The 27,803-nt window shown below is 46.1% G+C and overlaps 1 protein-coding gene across 3 annotated transcripts in view; it reads left to right on the forward strand.

Moving 5' to 3' along the window:
* Positions 1 to 27,803, forward strand: part of CORO1C (coronin 1C) — a 444,982-nt gene that overhangs the window by 407,219 nt on the left and 9,960 nt on the right. For all 3 annotated transcript variants that reach the window (XM_078667404.1, XM_078667405.1, XM_078667406.1), the window contains exons 8-9: positions 4,763 to 4,908; positions 17,506 to 17,563. In XM_078667404.1, the coding sequence (XP_078523530.1) occupies positions 4,763 to 4,908; positions 17,506 to 17,563 (204 nt within the window). The remainder of the gene's footprint in view (positions 1 to 4,762; positions 4,909 to 17,505; positions 17,564 to 27,803) is intronic.

The raw sequence follows: 27,803 nt of genomic DNA on the forward strand, positions 1-27,803 counted from the left end.
CGATATAAGGCTCAGAATAGGTCTTAGAAAATTATTCCCATGCTCAACCCTTGGTAGCTTGGCTGCGAGCAGGCAGGCTTAACTTAAGACAGGTATGTCAGGCATTTAAAAACACCAATTCAGTAAATAATTAGGACACAGCACAAAATAAAAATCCAACTCAAATTCATAAAAATAGGAAATATTCTTATTTTTTAAATGGCACCTAAACGAAAAAAATACTGCAGGAAACCAGAGATATGAATTTTTAAAGATTAGTCAATTTCTAGTGCATAGAAACCAACAGTGATTTTGGTCATTTTATTGCCTCTGACAGGAACACATTCACATTTAGCAATTGTCCTGGATGATCTCTCACCAGACTTGTGCAGCCCCTCCAGCAGGCTGGGTCCTATTAGAACTCCTTCCTGAAGTTGTTCTTGCAGTTCCGAAAGTGTCCCAACACACAATCCAAGGTTCTGGAACCTCCCAGAGGGTCCTTGAAAGTGTGAAACTTCAATTCCCACAATCCACTTGGACAAACCCTTACCAATCCACTGGTAGTACTCCAGGCTGAGGATTCTTTGTGGTGATGGTCTAGGTGTGCTCTGTTAACCTATAGCTTGCAGGGAGTCCACTCTTTAGTCCTTTTGAAGCAGGTTTGATCCACAGGACTGTAGTTTCAGATGGTGCAAAAGGTGCAGTCTTCAGAGTGCAGGCCTGGTGAATGCACATCAAACTCTACAGCGTAGACCCTTCTCATTCTCTTAAGTTTCAAGCAGCTGCTCTGAAGGGCTCTGCCCTTCTCAGATACTTATTCCAACTTCTCTGGGTCAAGCAGGGAGTCACTCCTGTCCAATGGGCTGCAGGGTACTTCCCAAAGTTCTGACCACTTCCTGCCGAGTGTGGCACTATTTTGTCCCAGAGTACACCAATTCTTCCAAATTCATAATGGTTGATTTTCCAGCATGGAGAGTAGAGCTGGCTAAACACACCCGAGGATGGCTAATCTCCATAGTCTATTCCCCTTGCAACTGCTCATTCCTTCCTTAATCCTAGCATCTGCCTGGGGTTCACAAGGGTAAAGTTGTAAATGACACTGGGGTCCCCCCCTTCCCTTGAAATCCATTGTTTACGACTTCTCCCCCTGCTGTGGTATTCCTGTGCAACAGGACACTGCCCTCCCAGCAGAGCTGGTCAACCCCAGGGGCTCTTTATCACCTCTTCAAAGAAGCCTGGTCAATCCACTTAACTCTGACCAATCAGGACAGACCACTGGAAGGCTGAATCTGGACTTACAAACAAAAAAAGTCTTATAACTTCTTGTATGTACCTTTTAGGAGAAATTCAACAATATCATACTGTTGGATTTATTAATAACATTCTGGGAAGTCTTGGAATGGTACTTTTAGACTTCTCCTATCAAGATTTATTAGTTGATAACTTTCTGCCATGTTAACCTATGTGGCAGGGGATTTGCAATGGTAAAAATGGCATGGGCCATTTTTCCAGCACCAGGGCTTATAAAACATATTTTATAAGTACTCTGCCTATATCTACAGGACCGCACCCCTGGTATACCTAGGGGAGACTTTAGGGCTTCTGAATATGCAGAAATATTGCAGGTCCTCCCTCCACAGTGCTCTTACCACCAACGTCGATTTTGAGCAGCACTTTATCAAGGGGATACTTTAGGGCTTCTGAATATGCAGAAATAATGTGGGGAGTGACAGGTGCAATTTCACTTAACCCAGGGCATGTAAAACTCATTTTATAAGGGTTGTCCTTATAAATACCTGATTCCCCACCCCTGAGACACATAGGGGAGACCCTGAGGGTACCTAATATGCCCAAACTTTGTAGGCTATCAATTTGTAAGTGCCCCAAACACCAAAGTCGAGTTTGGGCACAATTTTATTTTTAAAAGCAGCCATGCAACACAGGGCTTCTTTTAAACTGACCTCAGGCTCAGTAGTGCACACATGTAAGTGCTGAAAAGGGCTCCTGGCCTTTAAACTACCATGCCCTATTATATACTAGAGACTGAGAGGTAGTTTCAATCCCCCTGCCCTATTATGTACTAGGGCCCTATGGGGTAGGTCATGCCAATCACAGGGGTACCCAACCCACAGTGTACCCTAGTGTATGTAGGTGTGTTCACTGTTTTCAGCATAACACTGGCCCTGGGCCTGGTTAGGCAGAGCCCATGGTCAGTCAGTCAGTAACCACCAGTACCAGTCAGCAAAAAGTTGCGGGGTGCCCAGGGCACAGGATAACTTTGCAACACAAAGGTACACTGGAATACAAGCAGTTGCATATCTGTTAATCTGCTAAAACAGTCCCATAGTTGCCTGTGTACATATGACTTATGTATTGGAAGCAGTTTGTTTCTAATAAGTGTCAACGACGTTCCGACCCTCAGTTAGATACAAGGGCCTCTTTGGGATTTGGAGTTGCCTGGGGGACTGTTGGCCAGAGAAAAATGAATCCCTTAGGCAAGCTGTGCCCTACAGCATGCAGACTGTGATACATTAACCACCACTGGGCAGGATTAAAACTGTTTCACATGCCTATGGTACCCATGAGAATTGGAGCAGGAAGGCTCAACGAACTCTATAGGGCCCTTGGGGATAAGGATTCAAGTCCGCCCCACCATCCTTATGATAACAGAAGGAGACACACGGTAACAATGAACCGTGAGTGACTGCATTGTTACTGCGCCTCCTTCTCTTATTGTTGAAAAGGAACATTGTGCATGACACATTATTCCTGGGGGGAGGTTTATTCCAAAGCACAGCATTATTGTGTGTCCCTATAATGAGCATTATTAATAATAGTTATGTATTATGATGGGAGTGATTTTCCTAGCAGTGCACCTTATGATGTTTCTTTTACCAGACTACATTCCTTTTGAAGGGCATTGAGTGATGTATTCCCAACTTAGCCTTTATAAACAAGCATTTGCCATGCAATAGGTTTCGCATGTCCGAGAGTTTGAGCTATTGGCATTGTAAATGACAATGCCAGTAGCTTAAACTCTCGCAAAGGCGAGACCTATTGCATTGCAAATGCAATTTTTGGAAAAGCATCTCATGCCCTACTTTCACATTAATGGCGGCCACGCCCCTATCGTTAGACCGGGCAAGAAAGGGATGCGCGTGCTATTAAAGTGAAAGTGAGGCATCGGCGCTTTTACACAAAAAAAAAACAGATGTTTGTCAAGTTGACAAAAATGCTTTTTATTGGGAAAGTGCCCCATGCCGCGGTTTCACTTTAATAGCGGCCATGCACCTTTTATTTAGACGTGGCTCGTCTAAAGAAAGGGGCGTTGCCGACATTAAAGTGAAAGCGTTGTATGGGGCGCAGAACTAAACCACACAAATTCATGACTGAAATTCCTCAAAGCATCATGCATGCGCTCCCAAGCACCCACATCTTTTTTGCGTTTTTGGGAACAATGAAAATATTGGAAATATACGTGTTTACTGCGAATTGCTGAGAATTGTAGCCCCTGCCTCAGAAGTGAGTGTAGTGCGGCTGCTCCCAGGTTCAGAACCTTGAATTAATTCATCTGCTGCTCTGCTCCGCCCAGATCAAAGCCGCAAGGAGATTTGCACATTCAATGATAATCACCCTCCGCGCACGCACGCACGCAGCCCCTCTTCTGTGCCGAAGCCAGGCTGCATGGATGGCAGAAACCAGGAGCTGATGGGGTGTGACGAGGGGCTTATAGAGCCACACACCGCTGCCGAACCAGGCTGGGCTTCCGTGTAAATAATACAAAAAGAAAGGCATGTGGCCGCGTTCCACTGTAAAATTGAAAGCGCGCATAGCCCGCTGCAAATACATTTTTTTTTTTAAATGTCCGCCATTGCTTAAGCTGGCGTACCACCAGTTCTCTTTAGATTATTTAGGCAGAGTTCTTCCGAAGCGCTAAGGCAAGCAATACTGTAAGGACACACTTAAAACGTCCATCCCTGATGGAGGTTACAATAGAAGACAGGAAGGTACTAAGGAGGGACTCATAAGCCTATTAACAAATCAAAAGCCAACATTTAGAAAGGACGGTCACAGCAACCAATTGAAAAGATGGGCGGAGAGTGGGTGGAGCTTAAGTCCCTATCTGCATGCAGCATGCCTCGCAGAGCAGCGCATGTGCTGCCCAGGCTTGACCTAAAATCTCTCCACTGAGGTTCTGTGGCCCACTAACTTTGTTGATAAAATCTGAAATTTTCAAAGCCTCTTGATTTTAGCGAGCTGACAGCACCACCATCGTGAATATTGTTCCTCCATCAGTGGCAGGAGCAGATGACTTGCTGAATCTGTGAAGGATGGCACTAAGGCACAACTCCTGTATTTGGCAGGTTCATCAAAGAGAGATCTTTTTTGTGGGCAGAGAAAAGATTTCACGATAGTTGTAGAACACTGTGCAAGTTAAATGGATGTTTCATAACCAGGATCCTCAAACTAAAAAAAATCACCAGCCGGGGGAACCATACATTTGAAAGAAACCAGTATTAATGTCTCCTTCTGTGTGTCCAGGTAATTGGAGAAGTTCTACCACACCTGCTAAATAACCGTAAAGGGTGAGATAGTACATTTCCATTACGAGTTATGCATGCTGCAATTGGGGGTAATGTAGTATCACCATACCTTCTACCTGTTAAGACCTGCAAAACCTGGAATCTTGTGTTTTATTTGGTCAAATGTGTGAAAGTGAGAACACTGGGTGCAACATTTTCACACCTCTTGTAATCACAATTCCTTTAATATTATTTTACAGGGAGACAGCAGTATTCGCTATTTCGAGATCACAGATGAATCACCGTATGTTCACTACCTCAGCACATTTAGCAGCAAAGAGCCACAGCGGGGAATGGGTTTCATGCCAAAGAGGGGCCTCGATGTGAACAAATGTGAAATTTCCAGGTAAAGTTCACTTGATTATATGTGCAAAAGATGGCATCCTTCAATCAAGATTCTTTGTTTTTAAAATGCATGCCAGTTGCTCTCATTCACTAACGTTTTCAGGGGTGGAAGGATGCAAAAGTTGCATTTTCCATTTAAAGGCCCATAGGAGTGTTTCCCATCTTAGCAGCAAAATTGAGCACAGTTACACTAAACTTGACATGGAGGTACAATTTGGCTCTGATATGATTTTCCCTTGATTTGATGTAAACATATTATTTACTTTACAAAGCCTTGTCGGGTATACTTGGAAGTAGTCATCTTTTGTATATTGCTACTAGTAAGTGTAGGAGAGAAAGCATTCGGATGGAAGTGAAATCGGATTGTCTGTTCTGAGTTGAATATTTTGTTCCTTCTGCCAGGTTTTTCAGATCTGCTCACATGCTTTGGAAAACATGTTCTAGGACTAGGAGGAGTAGGGGCAGCGTTGGTAAATTCTAGGCCACAGGACAGGCACAGCAATTCCCCAAAGCGTAGAAAATACCCTCTTCCTCCAAGGAAAAACAGTGGGGCATTACCTGACAATGTGCAAGAAATGCAGGAAATAATCCTATTACAAAAATCCGACGCATTCAATTCTAACATAATGCAAGAAGAGTGCTCTCTGCCCCCAGTGCTCACACAAAAGTAAAGTGAATGCAGCTTCACATGTGTATGTATTCAGTAAAAACAAGTGACTGCTGCCATGTTGCACCCTTCTTTCCTTCTCTGCCCTCTATCAAACTGGGACACTAAGGCCGCCTGGCAGCTGCCTTCTCACAGTTGGCCGAACAATTCTATGAGCCATCTGGCCACCCCCAAACCTTGAGTTTTTCTCACCAATATTTCAAGCCTTTAAATTAATGTATTTATTGCTCTTTCGTCTGAGTATTTAACGTCACGTTATCTCTTCCATTATCAACGGCTCCCAACTCTTCTGTGTGCTTATCTATGAACTGTCCCAAATTGATGGGACCCAGTTTTGTAGTTCATACCATAGTTTGTTTTTGCTGTATAAATACACAGATGTAGCTATTGTCTTCCCTTTTGTGGAATTACAGGGGACACTGAGCACTCCTGCTTGCGTTGTTTCTTTTGTGCCTCTGATTGGTTGTAATTACATCATTTCCTACATATGGGCCTAGGCTAGGCCTACGATTTTTTGGTGCGTAAATAATCTGAATTGCTTCAAGAAATTGACATAATACGAATTGAAATAGGTGATTTTGTGAATGAATCGTGCTGTCTATGTTACGAGCTTGATGGCCAGGGATAAAGTGGAGAAGTGTGGCTCAATGGTTAGAGCGGCAGACCCTGATGCAGAGTTCTAGCCCGGGACCAGGGTTCAATTCCTGCCTCGGCGGATCTTGGGCTCAAAGATTCCACGGACCTGATAATTCTCGCCTCGGTGCCTATTCCAATCATGGAGTCCCACTCTGCAACTCTGGGCAATAGCTTGCTTAATCTCCACAACGGTCCCCACACCGCTAAGGATGCCTGGCCTCCACCTTGGGGGTGCCCAGGAGTGGACACCTCACAGGGAAAGCCAGGATGGGTTCCACAGCGGTATTCGTACAAGCGCCTTGAGACCCTTGCGGGTGAGTAGTGCGCTATACAAGTATCAATTTATATTACATAAAGTTTAGGCCAAGTAGGCTGTGGGGGTAAGTGGTGCTGAGAGCAGGGCGTGGTTTAAGGTCATGATCCTAGCCTGAATCTACTCACCGCTGCCAACAGTAGTGGGTTCTGGGACAAGGGCTGCATTCAGATGCTTCTGGCCAGGAATCTGTGTTGCGTCCAGTGAACTCTGGAGTAAAGCGCTGTTGACCCGATTCACTGATGTCATCTATTACCCCTGTGATTTACACAGTATGTGCTGTTACCAGTGGTGTAATTTTTCATGCCATCTGTGAGGGATGGGGATGAAAGAAGGGGAGAGTTGTGATTACTTGGATAATAAGTGGCGAATGTTACTAAATTTTTGAGTTTTGAATCATGCAAGTAATGTTTTTCCCAACTGAAGTTTTTTCTAATGGCAAAAATCAAACAGACACTACACCGCACCACGCAACAAGAAAACACACGTTCACTTAAAGAAAATCAATGAGCATTTTAAAAAACATCTAAAATAAAAGAAAATGGATAAGATACCAATGTAAATTGTGTATCTTAATTTGTGTAGTTATTTTAATTCTTTTGATTGTGTTGTGTTGTGGTTCGTTGTGTTCAAAGTTGTGTTTTGTTTATAGTAGGAGCTTGCAAAAGTTGTCAGAGATTTTATGGCCCTTGTTTTTTGGCTGTTTACTTCCTAATATGTTTGTGTATCTGTCTTTTTTGTGTTGTGTTTGTGTTCATGTGTATATAATGGCTATGTGCCACAGTTAATTTAGTTTATCTTTTATCCGGTTCAGTAACATGAATTTTCGCGTTGCAAAGGACTGGTGCTCAAATATGTGTGTGTGTCTGTTAGTGTGCAGTTGGATATAGTGCGTGTTGTGAATATATACACCAATGAAACTTCAGTGTTTCTGCATGGAGCAGTGGTCATGTTAGATTGTATGTACGCAGCACATATTGCACATTTTTGTAAATACATATCAACGTGTATCCAGTGTGCATGGAAGAGTGAAGCATTGGTTATATTGTTTAGGTGTAGCGTGCATAGGTGACATCAGGCAATGCATGAATGTGGAAACGATTTAGCACGTGGTAATTTTGATTTGAGTTGGCATAAAGGGGAGCAGCACAGAACACATACTCGTTGATTTAGCGAATTAATAAGATTGCTTTATTGAAAACAGTTGCACATCACAAATTTACCGTAGGCCTTAGCAAAACTGAACCTCACTATATAACCATTGTCCTATGTTTATTCCATCATCCCTTAAATGTCCCCTCCCCCTTACATTTTAACTTGCCGCTTTGTATCTTGTTGACCTTTAACCTGCGTCTGTTAACATCTTACTAAACCTTAACTTCTCACTTCTTCCAGGTTTAACTTTATTGTCTCCATCCACCCTCCCTCATTGTCTCCTGATTCCCTAGGTTCATCACAATCATCTTAATCTAGCGACATGGCAACTTAAAGTGCCAACCGCCACTCAGACAGGTGCTGACTTTCTGACCCACTCCTAGGAATCCCTTCTCCCCTCTGAGAGTTTCCTCCAGTGCCTGTTTTATCTGCATTAAGTATAGCTCCATCCCATAGTTAGACAAGTGGACCCCAATCCCTCCCTAAAAGATTCTGGAGCTTCATATCTTAATTCCAGATAATCCACTTTGATGGGCACCTAACCAGTTGCATAATCTTGCCCCCGCCCCATCTATGTTGGGCCGTTTCTGTGACCACCCCAGTCTTGAACGAATTTGTGCCATAATGTCCCGGAGGTTCCCCCAATTTTGACAGTGCTTTCCTCAAAACCCATAGAAATTGGAATTACATCACCCGTGCCACCCATGTGCCTGAACACCGCCCCTAGAGGTGCCTTGGTAATCTCCCTGAGTTGGCTCCCCACCTCAGCAGGCCTAGGCTCAACACTGAGAATGGCTGCAAGACTACGGTCCTCCCTCTGTCCCTCTGATCAGTCTTGAACTGCCGAATGAGCACTTCCAAACTATCAACTCTGCCCCCAACGTCCTCCCATACTAATCCTGATACTCCCTTCCCAACATTTCGGACACACTAAATGTCGCCAATAACATCCAGTACATTAGCGTAGAGAACCGAAATGTCTCCTTCCTGTCATTGCATATGTCCTGCAGGACTTCAACCACTTTTTCCAAGAGTTGCCTTGATAGCGGCCTCCGAACTCTGGGTTGGCTGCCCGTTCTCTCTCCCAACCCTCCTGATTCCTCTCCCCAGCTGATGGCGCATACCCCCACATGAGCTTGCCCATAAAGGCAATTCCTGCCAGTTTCCCTGTAATCGTGATTCTGGATAACCCTTTTTCGATCAATGCCAGTATGTACTGAACCACATCTTCCTCCCTGTCCATACCTCTGACCTCCTCTAGCCCCACTGTCTAAGAACCCCTGCAAAGTCTGCGTATACACCTTTCTGTTGGATTCTGTCAGAGACCCTTCCACCAACTGAAGCATCCATTCTCGCCTATGCTCCACATTGATGCTGGCGTTGGTGTCTTGTCTGCGGCCAGCCAATGGAACCTCTCCCACTGTGAACGAGACGGAGCTTCCACAATGTCATTGTCCAACCCCGGTACATGTCTATCCCTGAAAACCACATCATGTCTCCAGCAACCCAGTACAAAAACTCTCAACAGTTTGAGCACCTGTTCATCTCGCACTGATTGTCTGTTGACCACATGCACCACTGCCACATTGTCAATTTGGAAAAGTACCCGTTTGTGGGCCATTTCCCTACCCAAGAGCGTTACTGCCACTACCAGGGGAAAACAATTCAGGAAGGCTATGCTCCTTCCCCCTGCTCCCAATGCAGAGGCCACTCCTTCACACACCACCTTCCCCGATACAAATCAAAACGAAGCCCTCCCGTGGCATCTGAGTATATCGGGTTGTCTGACTCCCAGTTCTGTGGGGTTAAAATCGGGATGCCATTGAATTTATCCCAAAACCACTGTCACGTTCGTAGATCTTCCTTCACGCCTGCCGACAATCTGATGTTGTTGACTACTTCCAGGACGCCGAGATTACTAACACACTCTTTACACGAAATACAAATTCAGGGGACTTATCATGCCTCATCATGCTCTTACTAGCTTGTAGTGACTGGGGGTCCTGCCCTTCCATCGCCTCCGGCACCGCAGTACCCCCCTGGATTCGGGCTCGGATTCCAGGCGACACCGGTTGACCTCATAGCACCTCCACTGGTGTCGACCCCTCCTCCGGCACCACCTCAGATATCATCCGGTGCCACCGCCTACATCGGCCCCAGTTTCAGCCCGACCCGGAAACGGCGCCGGATTGCCGTCGCTCGACGCCGATTCCGATGGGGCTTTTTTTACCCCTATATCCGTCCTCCTTATTTTCAGCCTGTTTCACAGACTTCAGAGGAAGGGGAGGACTGGGAGGGGTCTGAGGACCCTGCCACACAACAGTGTGATTATGATCCGTACTGGGCAGAGGATTTGGGGATGCCAGTGGTCTTGACACCTCACCTGACCTTGGCATGCTGTCTCCTCCTACCGTGGCTATGGAGGAGGGAGCCAGTTACGCAGTGGTGTTGCATAGGGCTGCCGAGGCCCTCCACCTCGAACTCCCTACAGTGGCTGTCGGGACTAACCTCCTTACAGAAGTGATTCAGCCGGTGGCAACCTCTTCGGAGCCCTTACTGCCTTTTAATGATGCACTTTCTGACGTTCTTTTGGGCACTTGGTCCAGGCCCAACACAGGGGCTCCTGTGGACAGGAATGTGGCCCGACGCCATCGCCCGACTACAGGCGACCCCCTCTTTCTCTCCCAACACCCCACTCCCGAGAGCTTGGTTGTCAAAGCCTCTGCTTTTCAGAGCGTGTTCCCTTCCTCACCTCCGGATAGGGAATCCAAGAAGCTGGAGCAGCTTGGAAAGAAGCTGTTTTCATCTGCCAGCTTAGGGCTGCGGTCGGTGAACACAGCTTGCCTCTTGGGCCGTTATTCCCACTCTGTGTGGGATACAGTTGCGCAGGTGCTGCCCAACTGTCCGGAGAATGCACTGACAGTGCTCTCCCAAGCTATAGCAGCTGGGATAGATGCAGCTAAGTTCACCATTCGTTGTGCGCTTGATACCGCCGACTCGCTGGGCAGGGCGATTTCCACGACGGTGGTGCTTCGGCGCCATGCCTGGCTGAAGACAACTGGCTTCTCAGAGGATTCCAGAACACTCTGATGGACATGCCCTTTGATGGCATTTGTCTCTTTGGCAATAAAGCTGATAGTCCATTGGAGCGCTTTAAGGACTCACGGGCTACGGCCAAGTCCTTGGGCATGCCTGCCACTAGGCCTCCTCCGCCTTCTGCTTTTCGCTACTTTTGTGGCCACGGCAAGGGTGCCCCAACACGTTTGTTCCAGAGCCACTGGCCTGCGCAGCAACATCCTCAGCGCGGACGTGAGAACCATTGAGGCGGTTCTGGGGGCCAGCGGGAGGGTCAGTCCACCTCCACCCCCCGCAGCATCTACTGCAAAGCCTTCCTAGTCAAAATTTCTAGGCCCATCAAGCGCCAGTGGGCGGCACAATTCGCCATCATCTCTCCCACTGGCGCAACATCACCTCGGACAAGTGGGTGCTGCAAATTGTCCGAAGGGGCTACTCCCTCCCCTTCGAGACTACCCCTCCAGCCATGCCACCTCAGTACCACCGCATGTTGGGGGACCATCTTGCGATTCTTCCGCAAGAAGTCACAGCCCTCTTGGCCAAGTGGGCCATCAAGCGCGTTCCTGGGCCAGAAGTAGGTCGTGGTTGTTATTCCTACCACTTTCTGCTCCCCAAGAAGGACAAGGGCCTGCGTCCTATCTTGGACCTCAGGAACGTCAACCACTTCCTCAGGAAGGAGAAGTTCAAGATGTTGACGGTAGCTCAGGTCTTGTCTGCTCTCGACCTTGGAGACTGGATGGTAGCGTTGGACTTGCAGGACACTTATTTCCACATCCCCGTCCTGCCGGCCCACCGGCATTACCTGCAGTTCAAGGTAGGCTACGATTACTTTCAGTTTACCGTGCTCCCCTTTGGCCTTACCAGCGCCCCTCGGGTGTTCACGAAACTGATGGCGGTGGTCGCAGCTCATCTGCGGAGATCAGGGGTTCCAGTCTTCCCATATCTCAACCACTGGTTGTTGACATCGGGTTCGCCTCAGGCAGTCGTCTCCCACCTCCAGACTACGTGCCGAAGTCGCACCTGATTCCCTCTCAGAAGCTCCTCTTCATCAGAGCGGTTCTGGACTTGGCGCAGTTTCGGGTTTATCCTCCTGAGCAGCGAGTCCGGTATATTCAGGCTATGATTCCGATCTTTCAGCCTCTATCCTTGGTCAGGATGACCCTCCGGCTACTGAGCCTGATGGCCTCCTGCATCCTGCTAGTGGATCAGGCCAGATGGCATATGCAGGCTCTGCAGTGGGACCTAAAGTTCCAGTGGGCACATCATCAGGGCAACCTGTGTGATCACGTCCAGATCTCGGAGGGCACTGCACAACAACTGCAGTGGTGGCACACGAATCGCGATTGGGTCAATGGCAGATCCCTCTCCATTCCCTAACCGGAACACACAGTTGTGACGGACGCGTCCCTTCTGGGATGGGGCGGCCACAATGGAGAGGCGGAGATCAGGGGCCTCTGGTCTCCGGCGTAGTCCGGGCTCCACATCAACCTTCTGGAGCCTCGGGCGAACTTGCTTGCACTGAAGGCATTCCTTCCCTCTGTCCCGGGAAGAGTAGTGCAGGTGTTCACGGACAACGCCACCGCCATGTGGTACTGCAAAAAACAGGGCGGGTGGGGGTCGTGAACCCTATGTCTGGAGGCTCTGCACCTCTGGAAATGGCTGGAACATCAGGGCATTTCCCTGGTGGTTCAACACCTGGCAGGTTCTCTGAATGCCACAGGCAGACGAACTCAGCCGCCGGTGCATGATGGATCATGAATGGCGTCTGAACTCAGACGTGGCGCTAGGTCTCTTTCAGCAGTGGGGAGAACCTTGGTTAGATCTATTCGCCACCGAAGAGAACACGCAGTATCATCAGTTCTGCACGTTGGAATTTCCAAGGCGGCACTCGCTAGGCGACGCTTTTCGTCACGAGTGGAGTTGCGGTCTACTATACCACTTCTACCCAGAGTGCTGAAGAAGATTAAGCGCAACCGGGCCCAAGTCATTCTTGTGACTCCACACTGGGCTCGAAGAGTATGGTATCCCGAGCTACTCAGCATGGCTATCGATCCCCCGATCCGACTGCCCCTTTGGGAGGATCTTCTGTCGCAGGAGCAGGGGACGGTCCTCCACCTTCTTGCGTGGAGATTGAGCGGCAGCAGTTGACGTCTTTTGACCTGCCTCCTGAAGGTTGTGATGTAATCTCGGCAGCCAGGCGTCCCTACACTAAGAAGGTATACGCCTGCAGGTGGAATACGTTTGTGGCATGGTGCACAGCAAAGGCTGTGGATCCCCTTTCTGTCCCTCTTTCAGAAGTTCTTCTATTTCTCCTTTGTTTGGCCCAGCAGGGCTCTGCTCTGGGCACTATCAAGGGCTATCTCTCAGTGGGACTTGAACCTGGTTCTGACATATCTGATGTGTGCTCCCTTTGAGCTACTTTACAACTGTCCTCTTAGTCTTCTTACTTTAAAGACAGCATTCTTGGTGGCTATCACCTCTGCCAGAAGAGTGAGTGAGCTCCAGGCTCTTTCTTCTAAGCCTCCTTTTCTCTCTGTCCATCCGGACAAAGTTTTTCTAAAAATTGTCCATATTTTCGGCCAAAGGTTGTCACTGCCTTTCACATCGGGCAGACCATCACTTTGCCCACCTTCTTTCTGCCTCCGCATCCCTTCAAAAGAGGAAGAGAGGCTCCACCGTCTGGACCCAAAACATGCGCTCTCATTCTACCTTAACCGCACACAACAGTTCCGGGTGGATGACCAGCTCTTAGTTGGCTACGTGGGTGCCAAGAAAGGTCGGGCCATTCACAAGCGGACCATCTCTCGGTGGGTCGTTCTGTGCATTAAGGTTTGTTATTCTTTGGCTAAAAAGAAGCGTCCAGTGGGGCGATGGCAGCCACTTCTGCTTTGGGATGGGGAGTTCCCTTTCACGACATCTGTCAGGCAGCTACGTGGGCCTCGCTGCACACGGTTACCAAGCATTACTGCCTGGACAGCCAAGTTCGGAGAGATGGCTTCTTTGGCCGTTCTGTTCTCCAGGACTTTCTGGTGTGATCTTGGTTCACAGACCCACCACCGGGGTTGGTATTGCTGGGGTATCTATTCTAAGGTAAGGAATCTATCACTACGTGTTTTTTTCAGATGCACAAGTTACTTACCTGTGGTAACGATATATCTGTAAGAAACATTATTAATGATAGATTCCTTACCGGCCCACCCATCCTCCCCGTTATGCGAACTGATTTCTAGGGTTTAGTCATCAATGGAGCGCACACCGCTAGCCCCTCCTCCGGATCGCCCCTCGGGACTCTGGTACTTGTCGTTCTTTAGTGGATCACCCAGGTGGGTGCAAGTCGGTACTTGTTGGACTGATGAATCTCTAGACCCGATACATGTCCCGGGTTTTAGGATATCGCCCGAGACATGTCTCGGGTTTCGGGATAACTTCCCTCATCAGTAGAGAAAGATCGTTAGGGGTGGAAGAGAAGGCCGCCACACAACAGTCAAAGGCCTCGATGCCAGAACCGGCACGCAGGTGCGTCGTCCAAGAGCCAGGGTTATGGCTCTGTGTTCCTGGCGCGGAAAGTTCAGTACAGAACTGACTACAGCGCGCGTGGAGGCGTCTAAGTAGCTCTAGCGACTTCATCTCGGCGACAACGACACACGTGGAGCCACACGACGCATACCGACGTGCAGGGGTATTGCTGACAAAACTTTCTAGATCCAGTCTGACGCCTGGGGGTAATTCTAAGGAAAGGAATCTATCACTACTAATGTTTCTTACAGATATATTGTTACAGAAGGTAAGTAACTTGTGTGTTAGAAAAAACAAAAACATAGATGGTATTGCTTCCTAGCACTAACAAAAACAAATACACTTCTGCCCCATAGTGAATGTTTCTACAAAACCGAGCCTAGTCATTGTGTGTAAAAGGGTACCTGCACACACTGGAGCCTATTCCCAAAGAAATTTTTGAGTACGTAAAGTAGTACCTCTAGTACTGTCATGTTATGATATGTGCATTTGTATAGTGTGTGTGTAGTGTATCTTGGCACCTTGAGCAGGGGTGCTACCCTGATCATGTCATATGGGAAAAGGCAGGTTTTAAGTTTTCTGCAGAATTCTTGAACTGAACTGGCATCTCTGATGTGCATGGGAGGTCGTTCCAGGCTGTTGGGGAGACTTACTACAAGACTCTGTCGCCAAATCGGGCTCTGCACATGGGGTAGCCCTGAGCGAGCAGGATTTTTGAGAAGCGAAAGTGCGTGGAAGTTAATGCAGCTGTTCTGGCATGCAGCACCTTGTTTGTGCAGTATGGGTGAGTAGTTTGAATGAGACGCATTGGTGGATGAGGAGCCAGTCGAGGTCTTTGTGGCGTGTGAAAATGTGAGAGCGGGGATGGGAGTTTGAGCTTGAGTCTAGTTGCTGAATTCTGGATAACCGGAAGTTTTTTCGTGAGCTGTTTTATGACGTTGGGATACAATGTGTGTCTGTATTCCAGGTTCCTGGTGATCAGGTCGTGGGTAATGACTCTGCAATTGTTGTTGAGCGGGAGCCATTTGAAGACTTTCCTGAGGAGTTTAAGGCTGTGGAAATGTGAGGAGGCAACTGAGTTGACCTGACTGGTCATCAAGCTTTGACTATCGATTATGATCCCTAGGTTGCTGGTTTGGTTCGATGGGGTGGGTGTAGGTCCTAATTCTCAGGGTCACCAGTCTGAGAACCAGAGAGGTGTCTTTTCTGAAGAGAACCACTTCAATCTTGTTGGAGTTGAGATTTGAGTCAGTATTCATTCAGTTTGTAACTTTGAATATGCAGGGGCCAGGAGGTGTTTGTTATTAAGGTGGTCAGCCAGTCATTTGTTGACGAGTTATACTAGGGATTATGCCAGTCAGGGTTGTAGGGAGATTGGCTTTAGTTTGCCGGTGTTTTCGTGTGCGCCGAAGGTTTTTTCAGTACAGATAGGATGGTAGGGGGTTTCTAAGCATCCAGGAAGGTATCCGTGTTGAGTGTTGTGGTGAGAACAGTACAGATGGAGTCTAGTCCTTTGGTGGACATGATGTGTGGACGGGGGTTAGAAGTGGATCCCAACTAAATAGAGCACTTGGTGGCAGCAGTTTCTGGAGCAGTTGTGATGGGCCAGCAGGTGAGGGTGTTTTCTGGTGGGTTATTTTCCTCTGGTTGGAGGTGTGTGCGGGTGAAGACTTCTGGATAGAGTGCGAAGTTGTTGTATATTGTGTTTGTTCTTTTGCTGAAATTGTGAGATCTGGGAGCAGAGTTTCTGTGAGGGGTTGACAGTCACAAAGCTGTCAGCATGGGAGCGGATTTCTTTTGCTATGGCGAAGATTAGATTAAAGTTGTTGGAGCGGTTTTTGATTCCTCAGTCAAAGTCGAGCGTTTGGTGGATCTGAGTTGCTGGTGGTAGTAGCAGAGGGCTGAGCTGTAGGCGTTTTCTCTCGTTGTTGTACTGTTTTATGTATTCTTACTTGCTTTTGTGAATTGACCCCACAAGATTGAAATGGGAATAAAATGTTCAGTGAACATTTATATACGATTAGTACAAATGGAAAGGACTGTGCACCCTTTGTCTTTGTCCAGTAGGAATTTGGACGATTCAGCGAAAATTCACAAAGGTATATGACTGTAAGTATAAAACGGGCAATGGTGGGAGAGTTGACAAGTGGGGGAGCAGAAAATGGAGACGCAGACCGAGAAGATACTGGGGTACACACACAGTCAGGGAGTGAACCGGATGGTACTTAAAGGGCTGGGGGGATCGGCCATCACTGAAATAAGGGGTATTGACTGGAAACGAAATGGGAGGACAAATGTCAAGGATATAGAACCTGAGACCGTACACCGGACATGACGGGGGGAGTTTTAGTTGAGAGGGAAAGAGGACTAACAAGGGGAACAGGCAGGCACAGATAGCTTACAAATTTGGAGAATGTATCATGGTAGACGCTTATGGGAGTTGGACTGCAATAAAGAAATATGCATAAAGATGTAACGATTATAGATGTTAACTAGATTGCTGTATATTGTTGTAAGATGACTGAGTTGATGACCCTACTGTGTTCGCAGATTTGCTACTTCTTAATGCATAAAGACGAAGAATACATACTGATTATTGTAAAAGTCTGCCACAAACTTTAAAAAAGATATATTTTTTTTAAAATGACTCCTGTAGTACTAGTCCCGTACACGCAAATGCTTTTGTAAACTGGACCCAGTGTTTTTTCATTTAAAATCTGCTGATCCCTATGTTCATTTTAGTGTAACTTTATTCATTAAATCGATTTCTTTTAATCAAAATTGGCTTTAGTTTTTAACATCATCGCATGCATTTTCGCTGAGGAAGCCTTTGCTGCTTGTGCCAACATACTTGCTTTTTTACTTCTAGGTAATAGACTGTTTTAACTGTGTCAGAGACCAGCCTTACTCCCTACCACCAGTGAAGCCTCTCTCTTCTATTGTCTCAGAATAAATGCATGATGTGGCTCTTGCAATTTTATTCTTCCTTATGAAATATTTTTCACTTAATGTTCTATACCATAAAGGAGATGGTTAACTCCTTGCCAGTTACGCGGTCTTGTTTGTCCCTCAGCACTCCCTTCATCTGTGTACCAGTGTTTTGAACCTTCAGATATCCAGACTAATTTTCTTGCCAGACGTATTGAAATTTGAATATATAGATGATTATATACAAGAATGAATATGACAAAATAGTGTTTTGCTTTATTTAAATTGTGTTTATTTCTATTCTAAAGGTTCTACAAACTTCACGAACGGAAGTGTGAACCCATAATCATGACTGTCCCCAGAAAGGTAAGAAATTACAAAATGAGGGTTTGGGGGTGTTTTTGCCCATAGATAGTATGCAGACGACAATCACTATCTCTTTGACAATGAAGTTTGACACAAGTACAAGACACCAAATAATATTTAACAATGCCAGCAAGAGAGCTTTTTGTGGTTGGAATGGTTCTCCTCTTAATGGAGCACTTGGTAACTGAAGCCCATTCTGTGTTTATTACAGAATGAAATGGTTTGCTATTTTGAGAATTTATTTTTAAAGACTTTACATAAATTAATTGTTAATTAATTTCAAATGTCTTCCTACCAAACGGCAGTGATTAAATCTTCCATAAATCACCCGGCTCATATAAACAAAGCCCTTTACTGAATGATTGACCATTCATACCAGCATCCCCCCTAACCCCGGAATTAGTTCTTGTAGCATGGTTAACTCCTTTCCAGCTAGTCTTATTTGTCCCTCAGCATTCCCACTTTTTCTTAAAACAAAAGATAACTAAAACTATTCAGTTAGTCCCTTCTGTTAGCTGGGAATTCAGTTTCCCGTAGGTCTGACTGAAAACCTCTCACTACTGCATACAAGGAATACCTTCAAATCATTAACTTTAATATTAATAGAGACATTCAATTAACTAGTCCGATGGGAGCTGAGACTACAAAGGGGAGAGCCAGCCTAAGAGCTGGAATATAGAACAGATAACAGGCTATATAGTTTCCTAGAGATAGAGTAAAGAAAGATAGGCAGTGACTTGGAGACTACTATTTGTGGCATCTTGGACTTAATCTGATTCTCTGACTGCTTCAAGAGGGGGTGCAGAAGAGCTTTGTTATCTAGATAAGGTAACATATTACAACTTATCCATGTGAAGAAAGCGGGGGGCTGAACTTCTCTCACAGTAGGACCATGGATAAGGGTAAAAGAGAAAACCTAATACGAGATATACTGACGAACACACAGAAAGAGGAACCCGAATGCAAGTTAAGGCCATCTGACTTCATGGATGAGACCACCTCTTTCCCTCCTTGTAAAGATACTAATGAACCTGCAGCAAAGCAGTTCATGGACAAACTATGTAGCAGATGATTTCACCACCTTCAAATCTGATCCAAAAGAAGAGATTCTTGACATGTGCTCATTTTAGAAGATAGAGTTTGAACTTTGGAAGACAAAGGAGTCAACAGATTTGAGGAGCATGCATAAATTAAGCAGAATCGAATTATCATCCAGGAACAGAAATTCACCCTCCATGGAAAGCTTGAAAATGTGTCCACTATTTCCAGGCACAGAGACGGTCATAAAGACAACATGGAGGAGGGGGTTATAGTCTTCGAGGAGCACAGGGTGCCTCTTTATTAAGACCTCTTGATAATATGCTTGCATAAAGGTTAAGCTTGTGAATAATCCCTGACTATCTTAAGTCCCAAAAATGTAATATAAATGCGACCTCCTCTTTCAGCTAATCTTTGCCTGGCATTTCAGTCAATACCAAATGTGATCACTAAAGGAAACAAAAGAAACATTGAAAATAGCTGATGACCTTTGAAGCGCAGGGAATGAGGATGCCCTGGCCAACACAGATATTCATCCAAGACCTCAAAGAGACAAATGGAAAGTGGTACCCAAGAGCAGGAGAAGGGGGAACCATTGATGTTCACCATTGCCAAGAAGAGAGTGGAGACCCTGGCGAAACTCAATTGCTGACCTTGTGAAACACCATCGCTGGCCTCTGATACCCCTTAGCAACCATATGGGTCTCACAAAGAGGATGACCCGTGAGGACTAGCTGAACAAACCAACACATATTGTGGAACTCTTGGACAAGCTGATGTCTGGTAAGTGAGTGATGGGATAGATGGGCTTGCTGGTTGGTAGGTTTTTCCCTCTGAACAAAATGGTCGTAACCAGAAAAGGTTGGTTGTGAGTCAGTGAACACACACAAAGGACTAATTGGGGAGAGAATAGGGTAAGAGAGGTCTGTTATTTTTATGACGTTCAGCAGGTTGTGGGTTTTGTGGGAGAAAGAGATTTGATGGGAGAGTTTCTGGCACGAAATGATTTGGCCCTTACCATCGAGCTCCTAGGAGGAGGGCTGAAAAGTGGTGGAGACCCCAGTCCTTAGACGTGGAGCTGCTGAGATATGCACCACCAACAGATACATTGTAAGTATTATCTGCTTAAATGTACAGAGTCTTAACTCCCCAGGTAAGCGTCTAGCAATTTTGGAAATCCTCTATTCCATGAAAGGGGGAATTTGTCGATTACAAGAGCCTCATTTAACTAAGAAGGATTGGTCATGAGTGAGGTCCAAATGGTTCCCTGGACAGTATTTTTTATTTGGGACACATAAAATTGAGGATGTTGCTTTACTGCTGGGGAGGTGTGGAAGTTCTCCAGTGCTGCCTGATGGCTTGGTCTTCTATACCTCCAGTCTGCCATTCTGATACTCCCCAAATTCCGGGCAACCAGAATAAGCAAAAAGGCATGGTCTTGAAAATATTGAACAAAGCACAAGGAGGCATCATCTGCGAGGGTGACCTGAACTTGGTCAAAGAAGGGACACTGTATAGGACATTCTAGAGATTTTGACAGGTAGGTTCCCTTTCAATTGAAGAGGCAGTCTGGCAAATTTGGTCAGAGGACGTAGAGCGGCCCAAAAAAAAAAATCCCACAGCTCTGGACTATACATTCTACTCAAGGCTCAATGCACCTACACAAAACTTCACCACTTTCTGATTTGAAACACAGCCTCCCCGAGAGTAGTTTTTACAGTAATAAGACACATACCACTTTCTGACAATCCCAAGTACACTGATGTTACAGACCAGAAACATTGGCTTATGTTGGAGACTGAGGGACAGCTTGTTCTAAAACAAATAGGTGGTGGAGGGGTTGCAGAAATACATATTGCACTACCTTGAAGACAACAGCAAGGGCAACTAAAAAATGAATACCCTTTGAGATGTATTGGTAGCGGTAGTCCGAGGAAGCTTCCTCTTTGCCTCAGCGAGACTAAACAAAGACAGATAAAAGGAGAGAGAAAAACTAGAACTTCAACTAAAGGAGCTAGAGATTGTTCATGAGTATGCTGATTCTACAAAAGTATGACACAAATTAGCTGTTATCAGAGCCCAGGTCAAGATGTTGGACATATAAAATGGAGACTTGAACAGAAATATGATGGAGGCTACAAAGCCAGTAAACTATTGGATAGTATGCTCGGGGTTAACACGATAGCAGGATATAGATGATTATGTCTCTGGTGTCTCAGTCCAGAAGCCATCAATCAAGCAATGCATGAGCTAGTGAAGACCTTCATATAGAAGAGGTTGTCACCGGCCTTAATAGATTAAAACTTACCAAGCTGCTCTACCAAGATGGCTTCACGTAACAGTTGTATAAAATATTCTGCCAACAGCTGACCTGTTTGTTGACCCACTTGCACACAGGCATGATGGACTCTATGCCACAAGCTACGATTACAGTAATTCCCTGACGAGAAGGATACACTAGGTAATACAGGCCGATATTACTTCTGAACACAGATACTAAGCTGTTTCAGGCATACTAGCAAGCAAACTAGGCAGGATCTTGATGGACTTAATAGACCTGAGCCAGTCTGGATTCATGCAGGTAGACGCTGTAGGTACAACCCTAAAAAATTAACTCACTTGATAGACAATATCTGCAGAATCCATAAGGCAGCATTGATGGTTTCACTCAATGCTGATAAGACATTCAACAGTGTACAGTAGTGGCCTTTCTGGACTGCAATTTGGCTATCTTTGGTAATGTCCTGAGGTGTACAAGCTGGGGCCTTATCTGCTGCATAAATATCATGGCAGTAGAAAGGGTTAACTGCTCCTCAAATGGATTTAAAAAGGGGGGCACCTTCCCCAACTGATTTCAGAAATCTATAAATTCCTTCTCCAGAAGGACAAGATCCTGAAAATCCCATGTCTAAAGAGATAAAAAAGAGAGTTGGGGACCAGTTTCCTGGATGCAGGGTAGAAGGAGATATACACTAAAGCACACAATACCACTAGGTGCACTGTGGCTAAGGAGGCCTTAATTAAAATAGATACACATTGGTACTAAACCTTTATAAAGCTCCTGGGATTAAACAAATACAGATCCGAGAAATGCTGAGGCAGCTGCAGAGATAGTGGAATTATAATGAATGTGCTGTGGGTTTCTTTATTTGTTTTAGACATACTGAAATGCTGTTCTTGATTAATTAAGCAGCATGTTGGAGACCTTCATTCCAAAACTTCTGACATATGCATTCTCGGTCTACATAACAAGCAGACTTAACCCCTTCACTCTCATTAACATTTTGTGCTGTAGAACAGGCCTTCATAGCATTATGGGTGGTAGACAGACTACCAGAGGTTGGATCTATTGACTCTAGGCCCTAGAAGGCATGGAGAAAATAGCTTCCGCCATCACTGAGGCTTCAGGTCTATGAGACCCTTTGGGCCCGATTCATTCATTGCACGTCAGCTTAATTCAGAGAACTCGCATGCCCCTTCATATAGGAAAACACAGAATAGCTTGTAGCAATGGAATCGGGGGGTACACCACATAGAAACTGATCACATTTCATGAGGAGCTAGGGACTACACAATACACACAAGGGGACATGGTAACCTGACTTGATCAGCCTCAGTCTGTGACAGAAGGGTGAGGGGTAGTGTTAGGGGGAAGGAAGATGACACCAAATTGGTTGAATAGATTTTCCCTTACCAGCTTGTTGTTTTAGGCAAGAGTAGGGGTACTTTGTCAATGCCTTAGTTTCTTAACCTTCCTCGCCGCCTTCCTCGAGACGAACGGCTCCCTCGACCCCTCACAGTCCGGGTTCCGAGCCAACCACGGCACCGAGACCGCCCTCATCGCAGCCACCGACGACATCAGATCCCTGCTCGACAACAGGGAAACAGCTGCCCTCATCCTCCTGGACCTCTCGGCAGCGTTCGACACAGTCTGCCACCGCACACTAATACAGCGCCTCAGCAACACCGGAATCCAAAAGAAGGCATTGGACTGGATCATCTCGTTCCTCGCCGGAAGAACCCAGAGAGTCTGCCTCCCCCCGTTCCGATCCGCGGCCACCGAAGTCATCTGCGGCATACCTCAAGGAACGTCGCTCAGCCCCACCCTCTTCAACGTCTACATGAGCCCCCTTGCAGCCATCGCACGCCAACACAACGTTAACATCATCTCCTACGCTGACGACACCCAGCTGATCCTCTCCCTCACCAACGACCCCGCCACCGCCAGAACCAGCCAACACGAAGGAATGAAAGACGTCGCCGAGTGGATGAAGAACAGCCGCCTGAAACTGAACTCAGACAAGACGGAAGTAGTCATCCTGGGATCATCCCCCTCCGCCTGGGACGACTCCTGGTGGCCCCCTGCCCTGGGCACCACCCCCATGCCAACGGACCATGCACGAAACCTGGGCTTCATCCTGGACTCCTCCCTCTCGATGACCAAACAAGTGAACGCCGTCTCGTCATCCTGTTTCATCACCCTGCGCATGCTCCGTAAGATCTTTCGGATCCCCACCGAAACTAGGAAGACGGTCACCCAGGCACTCGTCACCAGCCGACTGGACTACGGGAACACCCTCTACGTGGGAAACACAGCCAAACTACAGAAAAGACTCCCGCGCATACAGAACGCCTCCGCACGACTCGTCCTGGACATCCCCCGCCACAACCACATCTCCGCCCACCTGAGAGACCTGCACTGGCTCACCGTCAGCAAGAGGATCACGTTCAGACTCCTCACCCACGCACACAAAGCTTGCCACGACCTGGGCCCCAAGTACCTCAACAACCGCCTCACTTTCTACATGCCCACCCGCCAGCTGCGATCGACCAGCCTCGCCCTCGCCACCGTACCACGCATTCACAGAGCCACCGCCGGAGGAAGATCCTTTTCCTACCTGGCGGCCAAGACATGGAACTCCCTCCCCATCCACCTACGGCTGACCCAGGACTATCTCTCCTTCAGGAAGCAACTCAAGACCTGGCTTTTCGAGCAGTAACGGACCCCTCCCCCCAGCGCCTTGAGACCCTAGCGGGTGAGTAGCGCGCTATATGAATCTGATTGATTAACCTGTGAGGTCGGTATGTGTTAGACCTGGCATCTTTTGGCATAGTTTCCCCTGTATTTTTGCTTCTGACCTCCTGTGATTGACCATGTGCTGAAGAACGTCGTTGTTTCTGGTTTAAGGACTCTGGGCACTTTACCACTGCTGACCAGTGCTAAAGTGCATGTGCTCTGCTCTTAAAATGTAATGGCATTTGGTTTATCCATGATTGACATATTTGATTTAATTTTAAGTCCCATGTACAGTGCACTACATGTGCCCAGGGTCTCTAAATCAAATGCAATATTGGGCCGGAAACGCTGGTTGTGTCACCCACATGAGTAGTCCTTCAAACATGTCTTCAGAGCCTGTGTGTGCAGTTTAAAACAGCCATGTCGACCTAGAAAGTGTAAATAATCCAAAAGCGAGAGTAGTTATGGCTACAAACAGCTGCACAAATGCTAGTCTTGTAAGGTTATAGTTGTAGGCACACACCCTCTAATGGTCAAACTACTCAACAACTATAAATACCATTGTACAAACAAAAAAACACAAAAGGGAGTGTCTCAAGAGTCAAACAATTGTACTGTGGACCTTGTTCTCTTTTATTTTTTTCTCCTCCTTTCATGAAGAGCACATAATTCTATGGTGTCGATCCCATTATACTCTTCACCAAGACCACAATAACATGAGAGCCGTAATATGAAGTCTCAAAATAATTCTCTTTTTTATTCTTCAAAACATCAATGAAACAGCCCAGCAAATGCTTCTGAAAAGAATGTGACAGTGGTGGCTCGTCGAGCTACCCGGTCTGAGCTTACAGAACCTAGCAGGGTGTGGGTGTGAGAAAGTGCCATCTTTCTTGCATGGTATTCCCCCACTTTTTGCTGAATTGCTGATGTACTTTGACTGAGTGTGCCCTGGGCTCCTGCCAATCAGGTGCCCAGAGCCTGTGTTCCTTCTCTAAAACGGTATTGAAACCTAAACCCAACTGGCATCTCTGGCCACATGTCAGCCCCTGGTAAATGGTACCCTAGGTACCCAGGGCACTGTGACCAGAGAAGGCCTTAAGGGCTGCAGCACTGATTGTGCCACTCTTGAGGGTCCTGTACCTTGACACACACACACTGCCTTTTCAGGCTGAGTGTCTTGGAGCAAAACAAAAAGTAGAGACAACATGGCACACATCCCTGTGTGCCATGCCCACAACACACTAGCCTGGCATACTTCAGTCACCCCTTTAGCTGGGTGCCCTATGCCAGTGGTGTGAGTACAGGTGCATGAGCCTTGTACCCCTACAGTACCCAGGTCCATTCCTGGGCACTGTTAGTGCAGTGCTAGTATATGGTGCTGGGAGGTCGTCATCACGAACTCCACAGCACCATGATGGCTACACTGAAGACTGAGAAGTTTGGTATCAAACTTCTCAACACATTAAACCCACACTGATGCCAGTGTGGGATTTAATGCCAAATGCACGACAGAGGGCATCTTAGAGATGCCCCCTGAAACCCAACCACTCCCTGACTGCGTGGCTGCCACCACCAGAAATGTTTTTGGACCCCTGGGTCGAGAGCTTGCAGCTCTCGTGAGCCTGAAACAAAGCATATTCTGGGACGAGGTGCCAAGCCTCCTCCCCCAGGATAGGCAGGGGAAGTTTCAAAGGCATGCCGCCTTTGTGAGCTTCTCCCGGCCACTTGCTCCGTCCCAGAGCCTGCAGCCTTAGTTCAACTTCCAGCTTTTCCATTGAAATACATTGGGCGCCCGAAGGCCCAAAAGCACCCTGCACCCAGCTGCCCGAGTGCCACTGGAAGTGCAGCATCTGTTCTATCCTACTTCCCCACAGCCGCGTGGCCTGCCTGCTAGCAGCCACCAACCAAAGGCCCCCAGCCCGCCATAGGCTAACATTGGGCCTACTCTGTCTGCACCTGGTTGCCCCTGTGCCGCTGAGGGTGTAACAACTGTACCTACCTGACCCTGGGAGACCCCTGAGTCTTACTCCAGAACCTTAACTCTGCCAGTCGAGTACTTACCCAAAGACCGATATCTTGCTTTTTCTCCATAGGGTAACATTGGCGGGAAATTCTTCTAAGTGTCGAGTTTTGCAACTTTGAAATATTCCTTAAAAATCATCCGATCAACGAAAACCAAATTACTCACCTGCTATCAGGGGAGACCCCAGTGTTGTATCTTTGTGCCCAGCACTAACCCTAAAAAGTAATTACAACTGTAATTTTCTAATGACCTGATTTCCTCCCATAGGATAACATTGCCTGTTTTTTTCCAGAAATTCTTCTCCGTGTCGATTTTCAAAACTTACAAATATTCCTTATAAATCGCCTGTGTAACAAAAACGATTTCTTTCAACTGTTTACGGGAAATGCACCAGGGCTGAATCCAGGATCCAGCCCTAAGTAAGAAAAACATTTGTAAAGTGGTTCTATTCCATTTACTTAAAACTTCCCATTGAGCTCAATGTTATAATTGTGTTTAACTTGAGTTGCATATTGCAACAACTGTACCTATTGCATTCGAAAGACAACTGCTATTTGAAAGTATTCTATTGCAACATCTCATTCTGAGAAAGTATTTGTATACCTACTTTTGGTTTAAAATAAAACAACAAAATATTTTTATATATAAAACAATTGGCCTAGAGTTCAGCTCTTGAGTGTGTGAGACCATTTGCTTACTGAGTGTGTACAACAAATGCTTTACACTGTCCTCTGATACTGCCTTACTGCTCGACCAAGCTACCACTTTAGAGAGTAAGGTTATATCTAACTTTAGCCTTTGCCAAACCTCTGGGGACTGTAGACTTTCGTGCCCCCTGTACCTTACTTTGGTGCATTGTATACAGAGCCACTTTCTTACAGTGGATATTAAGCTGCACTGTAAATATATGACCTTCAATTATTGTTCTACAATAGTATAGGAGCAATACTACTGTTCCAAGAATTTCTCGGAGACGTGAATTCCTTACACTTGAACTTCGCTGTGCTATTGCTGCAAAGATATACATACACCCTGACAAAGTCCTTTCAGCGGACAAAACACGTTGGCTGGGCTGTTTAATTGATGTTTTGAATAATTATAAACAGAAGTGTTTTGAGACTTCCTACTATGGTTCCTATGTTAATTTGGTCTCGGAGAAGAGTATCAAGGATCAACACCATAGAAGTATGTGTTCTTCGTGAAAGGAGGAGAAAAAAAGAGAACACACTCTACAGTACAATTGTTGGACTCTTGAGGTACTCCCTTTTGTGTGTTTTTGTCTAGAAATTTGGAATTTGGTGTCTCTGAACTCACAATTTAAAATCACTTCTTTTAGAGAAGTTGTTTTTTAAATTGCAGGTCTGAAAATGCCACTTTTAGAAAGTTGGCATTTTTTTACCTCTGCCTGTCCCTAGGATTTACGTCTTGGTCAGTGTGACAGCTGGGCGCTGTGAAATCACTCTAGAAAGTCACACACAAAGGGAGCTGAGGTGTGCTTTGCAAATCCTGATGGCCCATCACCAGGCTGATGGGACTTCCTGAGCTAGAGTGGTGGTAGGAGTTGTCACTTGCACCTGAATAGGGCTGGTCCTGTCCGTACACAAAGAGCTACATACTCCCCTGTAGCATGTTTGGAGCCAGGGCCAGGAAGGACAGGGTCTTGTGCACTACAAAGACCTTACTCCCTACTTCAAAAGATAAAATGAGCATAAGTACTGGATCTCTGATACCATATACTCAGAACACTTCTAGACTGAGGACATTCTGCCAGGAGACGAGCCGTTGGCAACCATTCAACAACAACTGGTTCAAATATGTTCTCTGAATGTTTCAAGCTTTATTACAAATGTCACAAAAAGATGTTAATGTTTCACTTCTGTTATTGGATTTTAGTCACAATAAAATACACTGAACATAATCTTCACAAAAGTTATTTACAAAAGTTTAAGCTATTGCCATTATAAATTACAATAACTTTTATTTAAGTATTAATTACTTAAAAAAAGGATAAGCCATTGTTCTTTGTAATATCAATACATCTAAGTCACGTAAATACAACACATATTGCATTACAAATGCTACAGGTGTCACATTTGCGAAAGTTACAACTATTGGCATTGTAAATCACAAAGCTATTAATTTAGCTATTTTCAAAACCAACA

This window comes from Lissotriton helveticus, chromosome 11 (assembly GCF_964261635.1).
Source record: "Lissotriton helveticus chromosome 11, aLisHel1.1, whole genome shotgun sequence".
In the NCBI taxonomy this organism is placed as follows: Eukaryota; Metazoa; Chordata; class Amphibia; order Caudata; family Salamandridae; genus Lissotriton; species Lissotriton helveticus.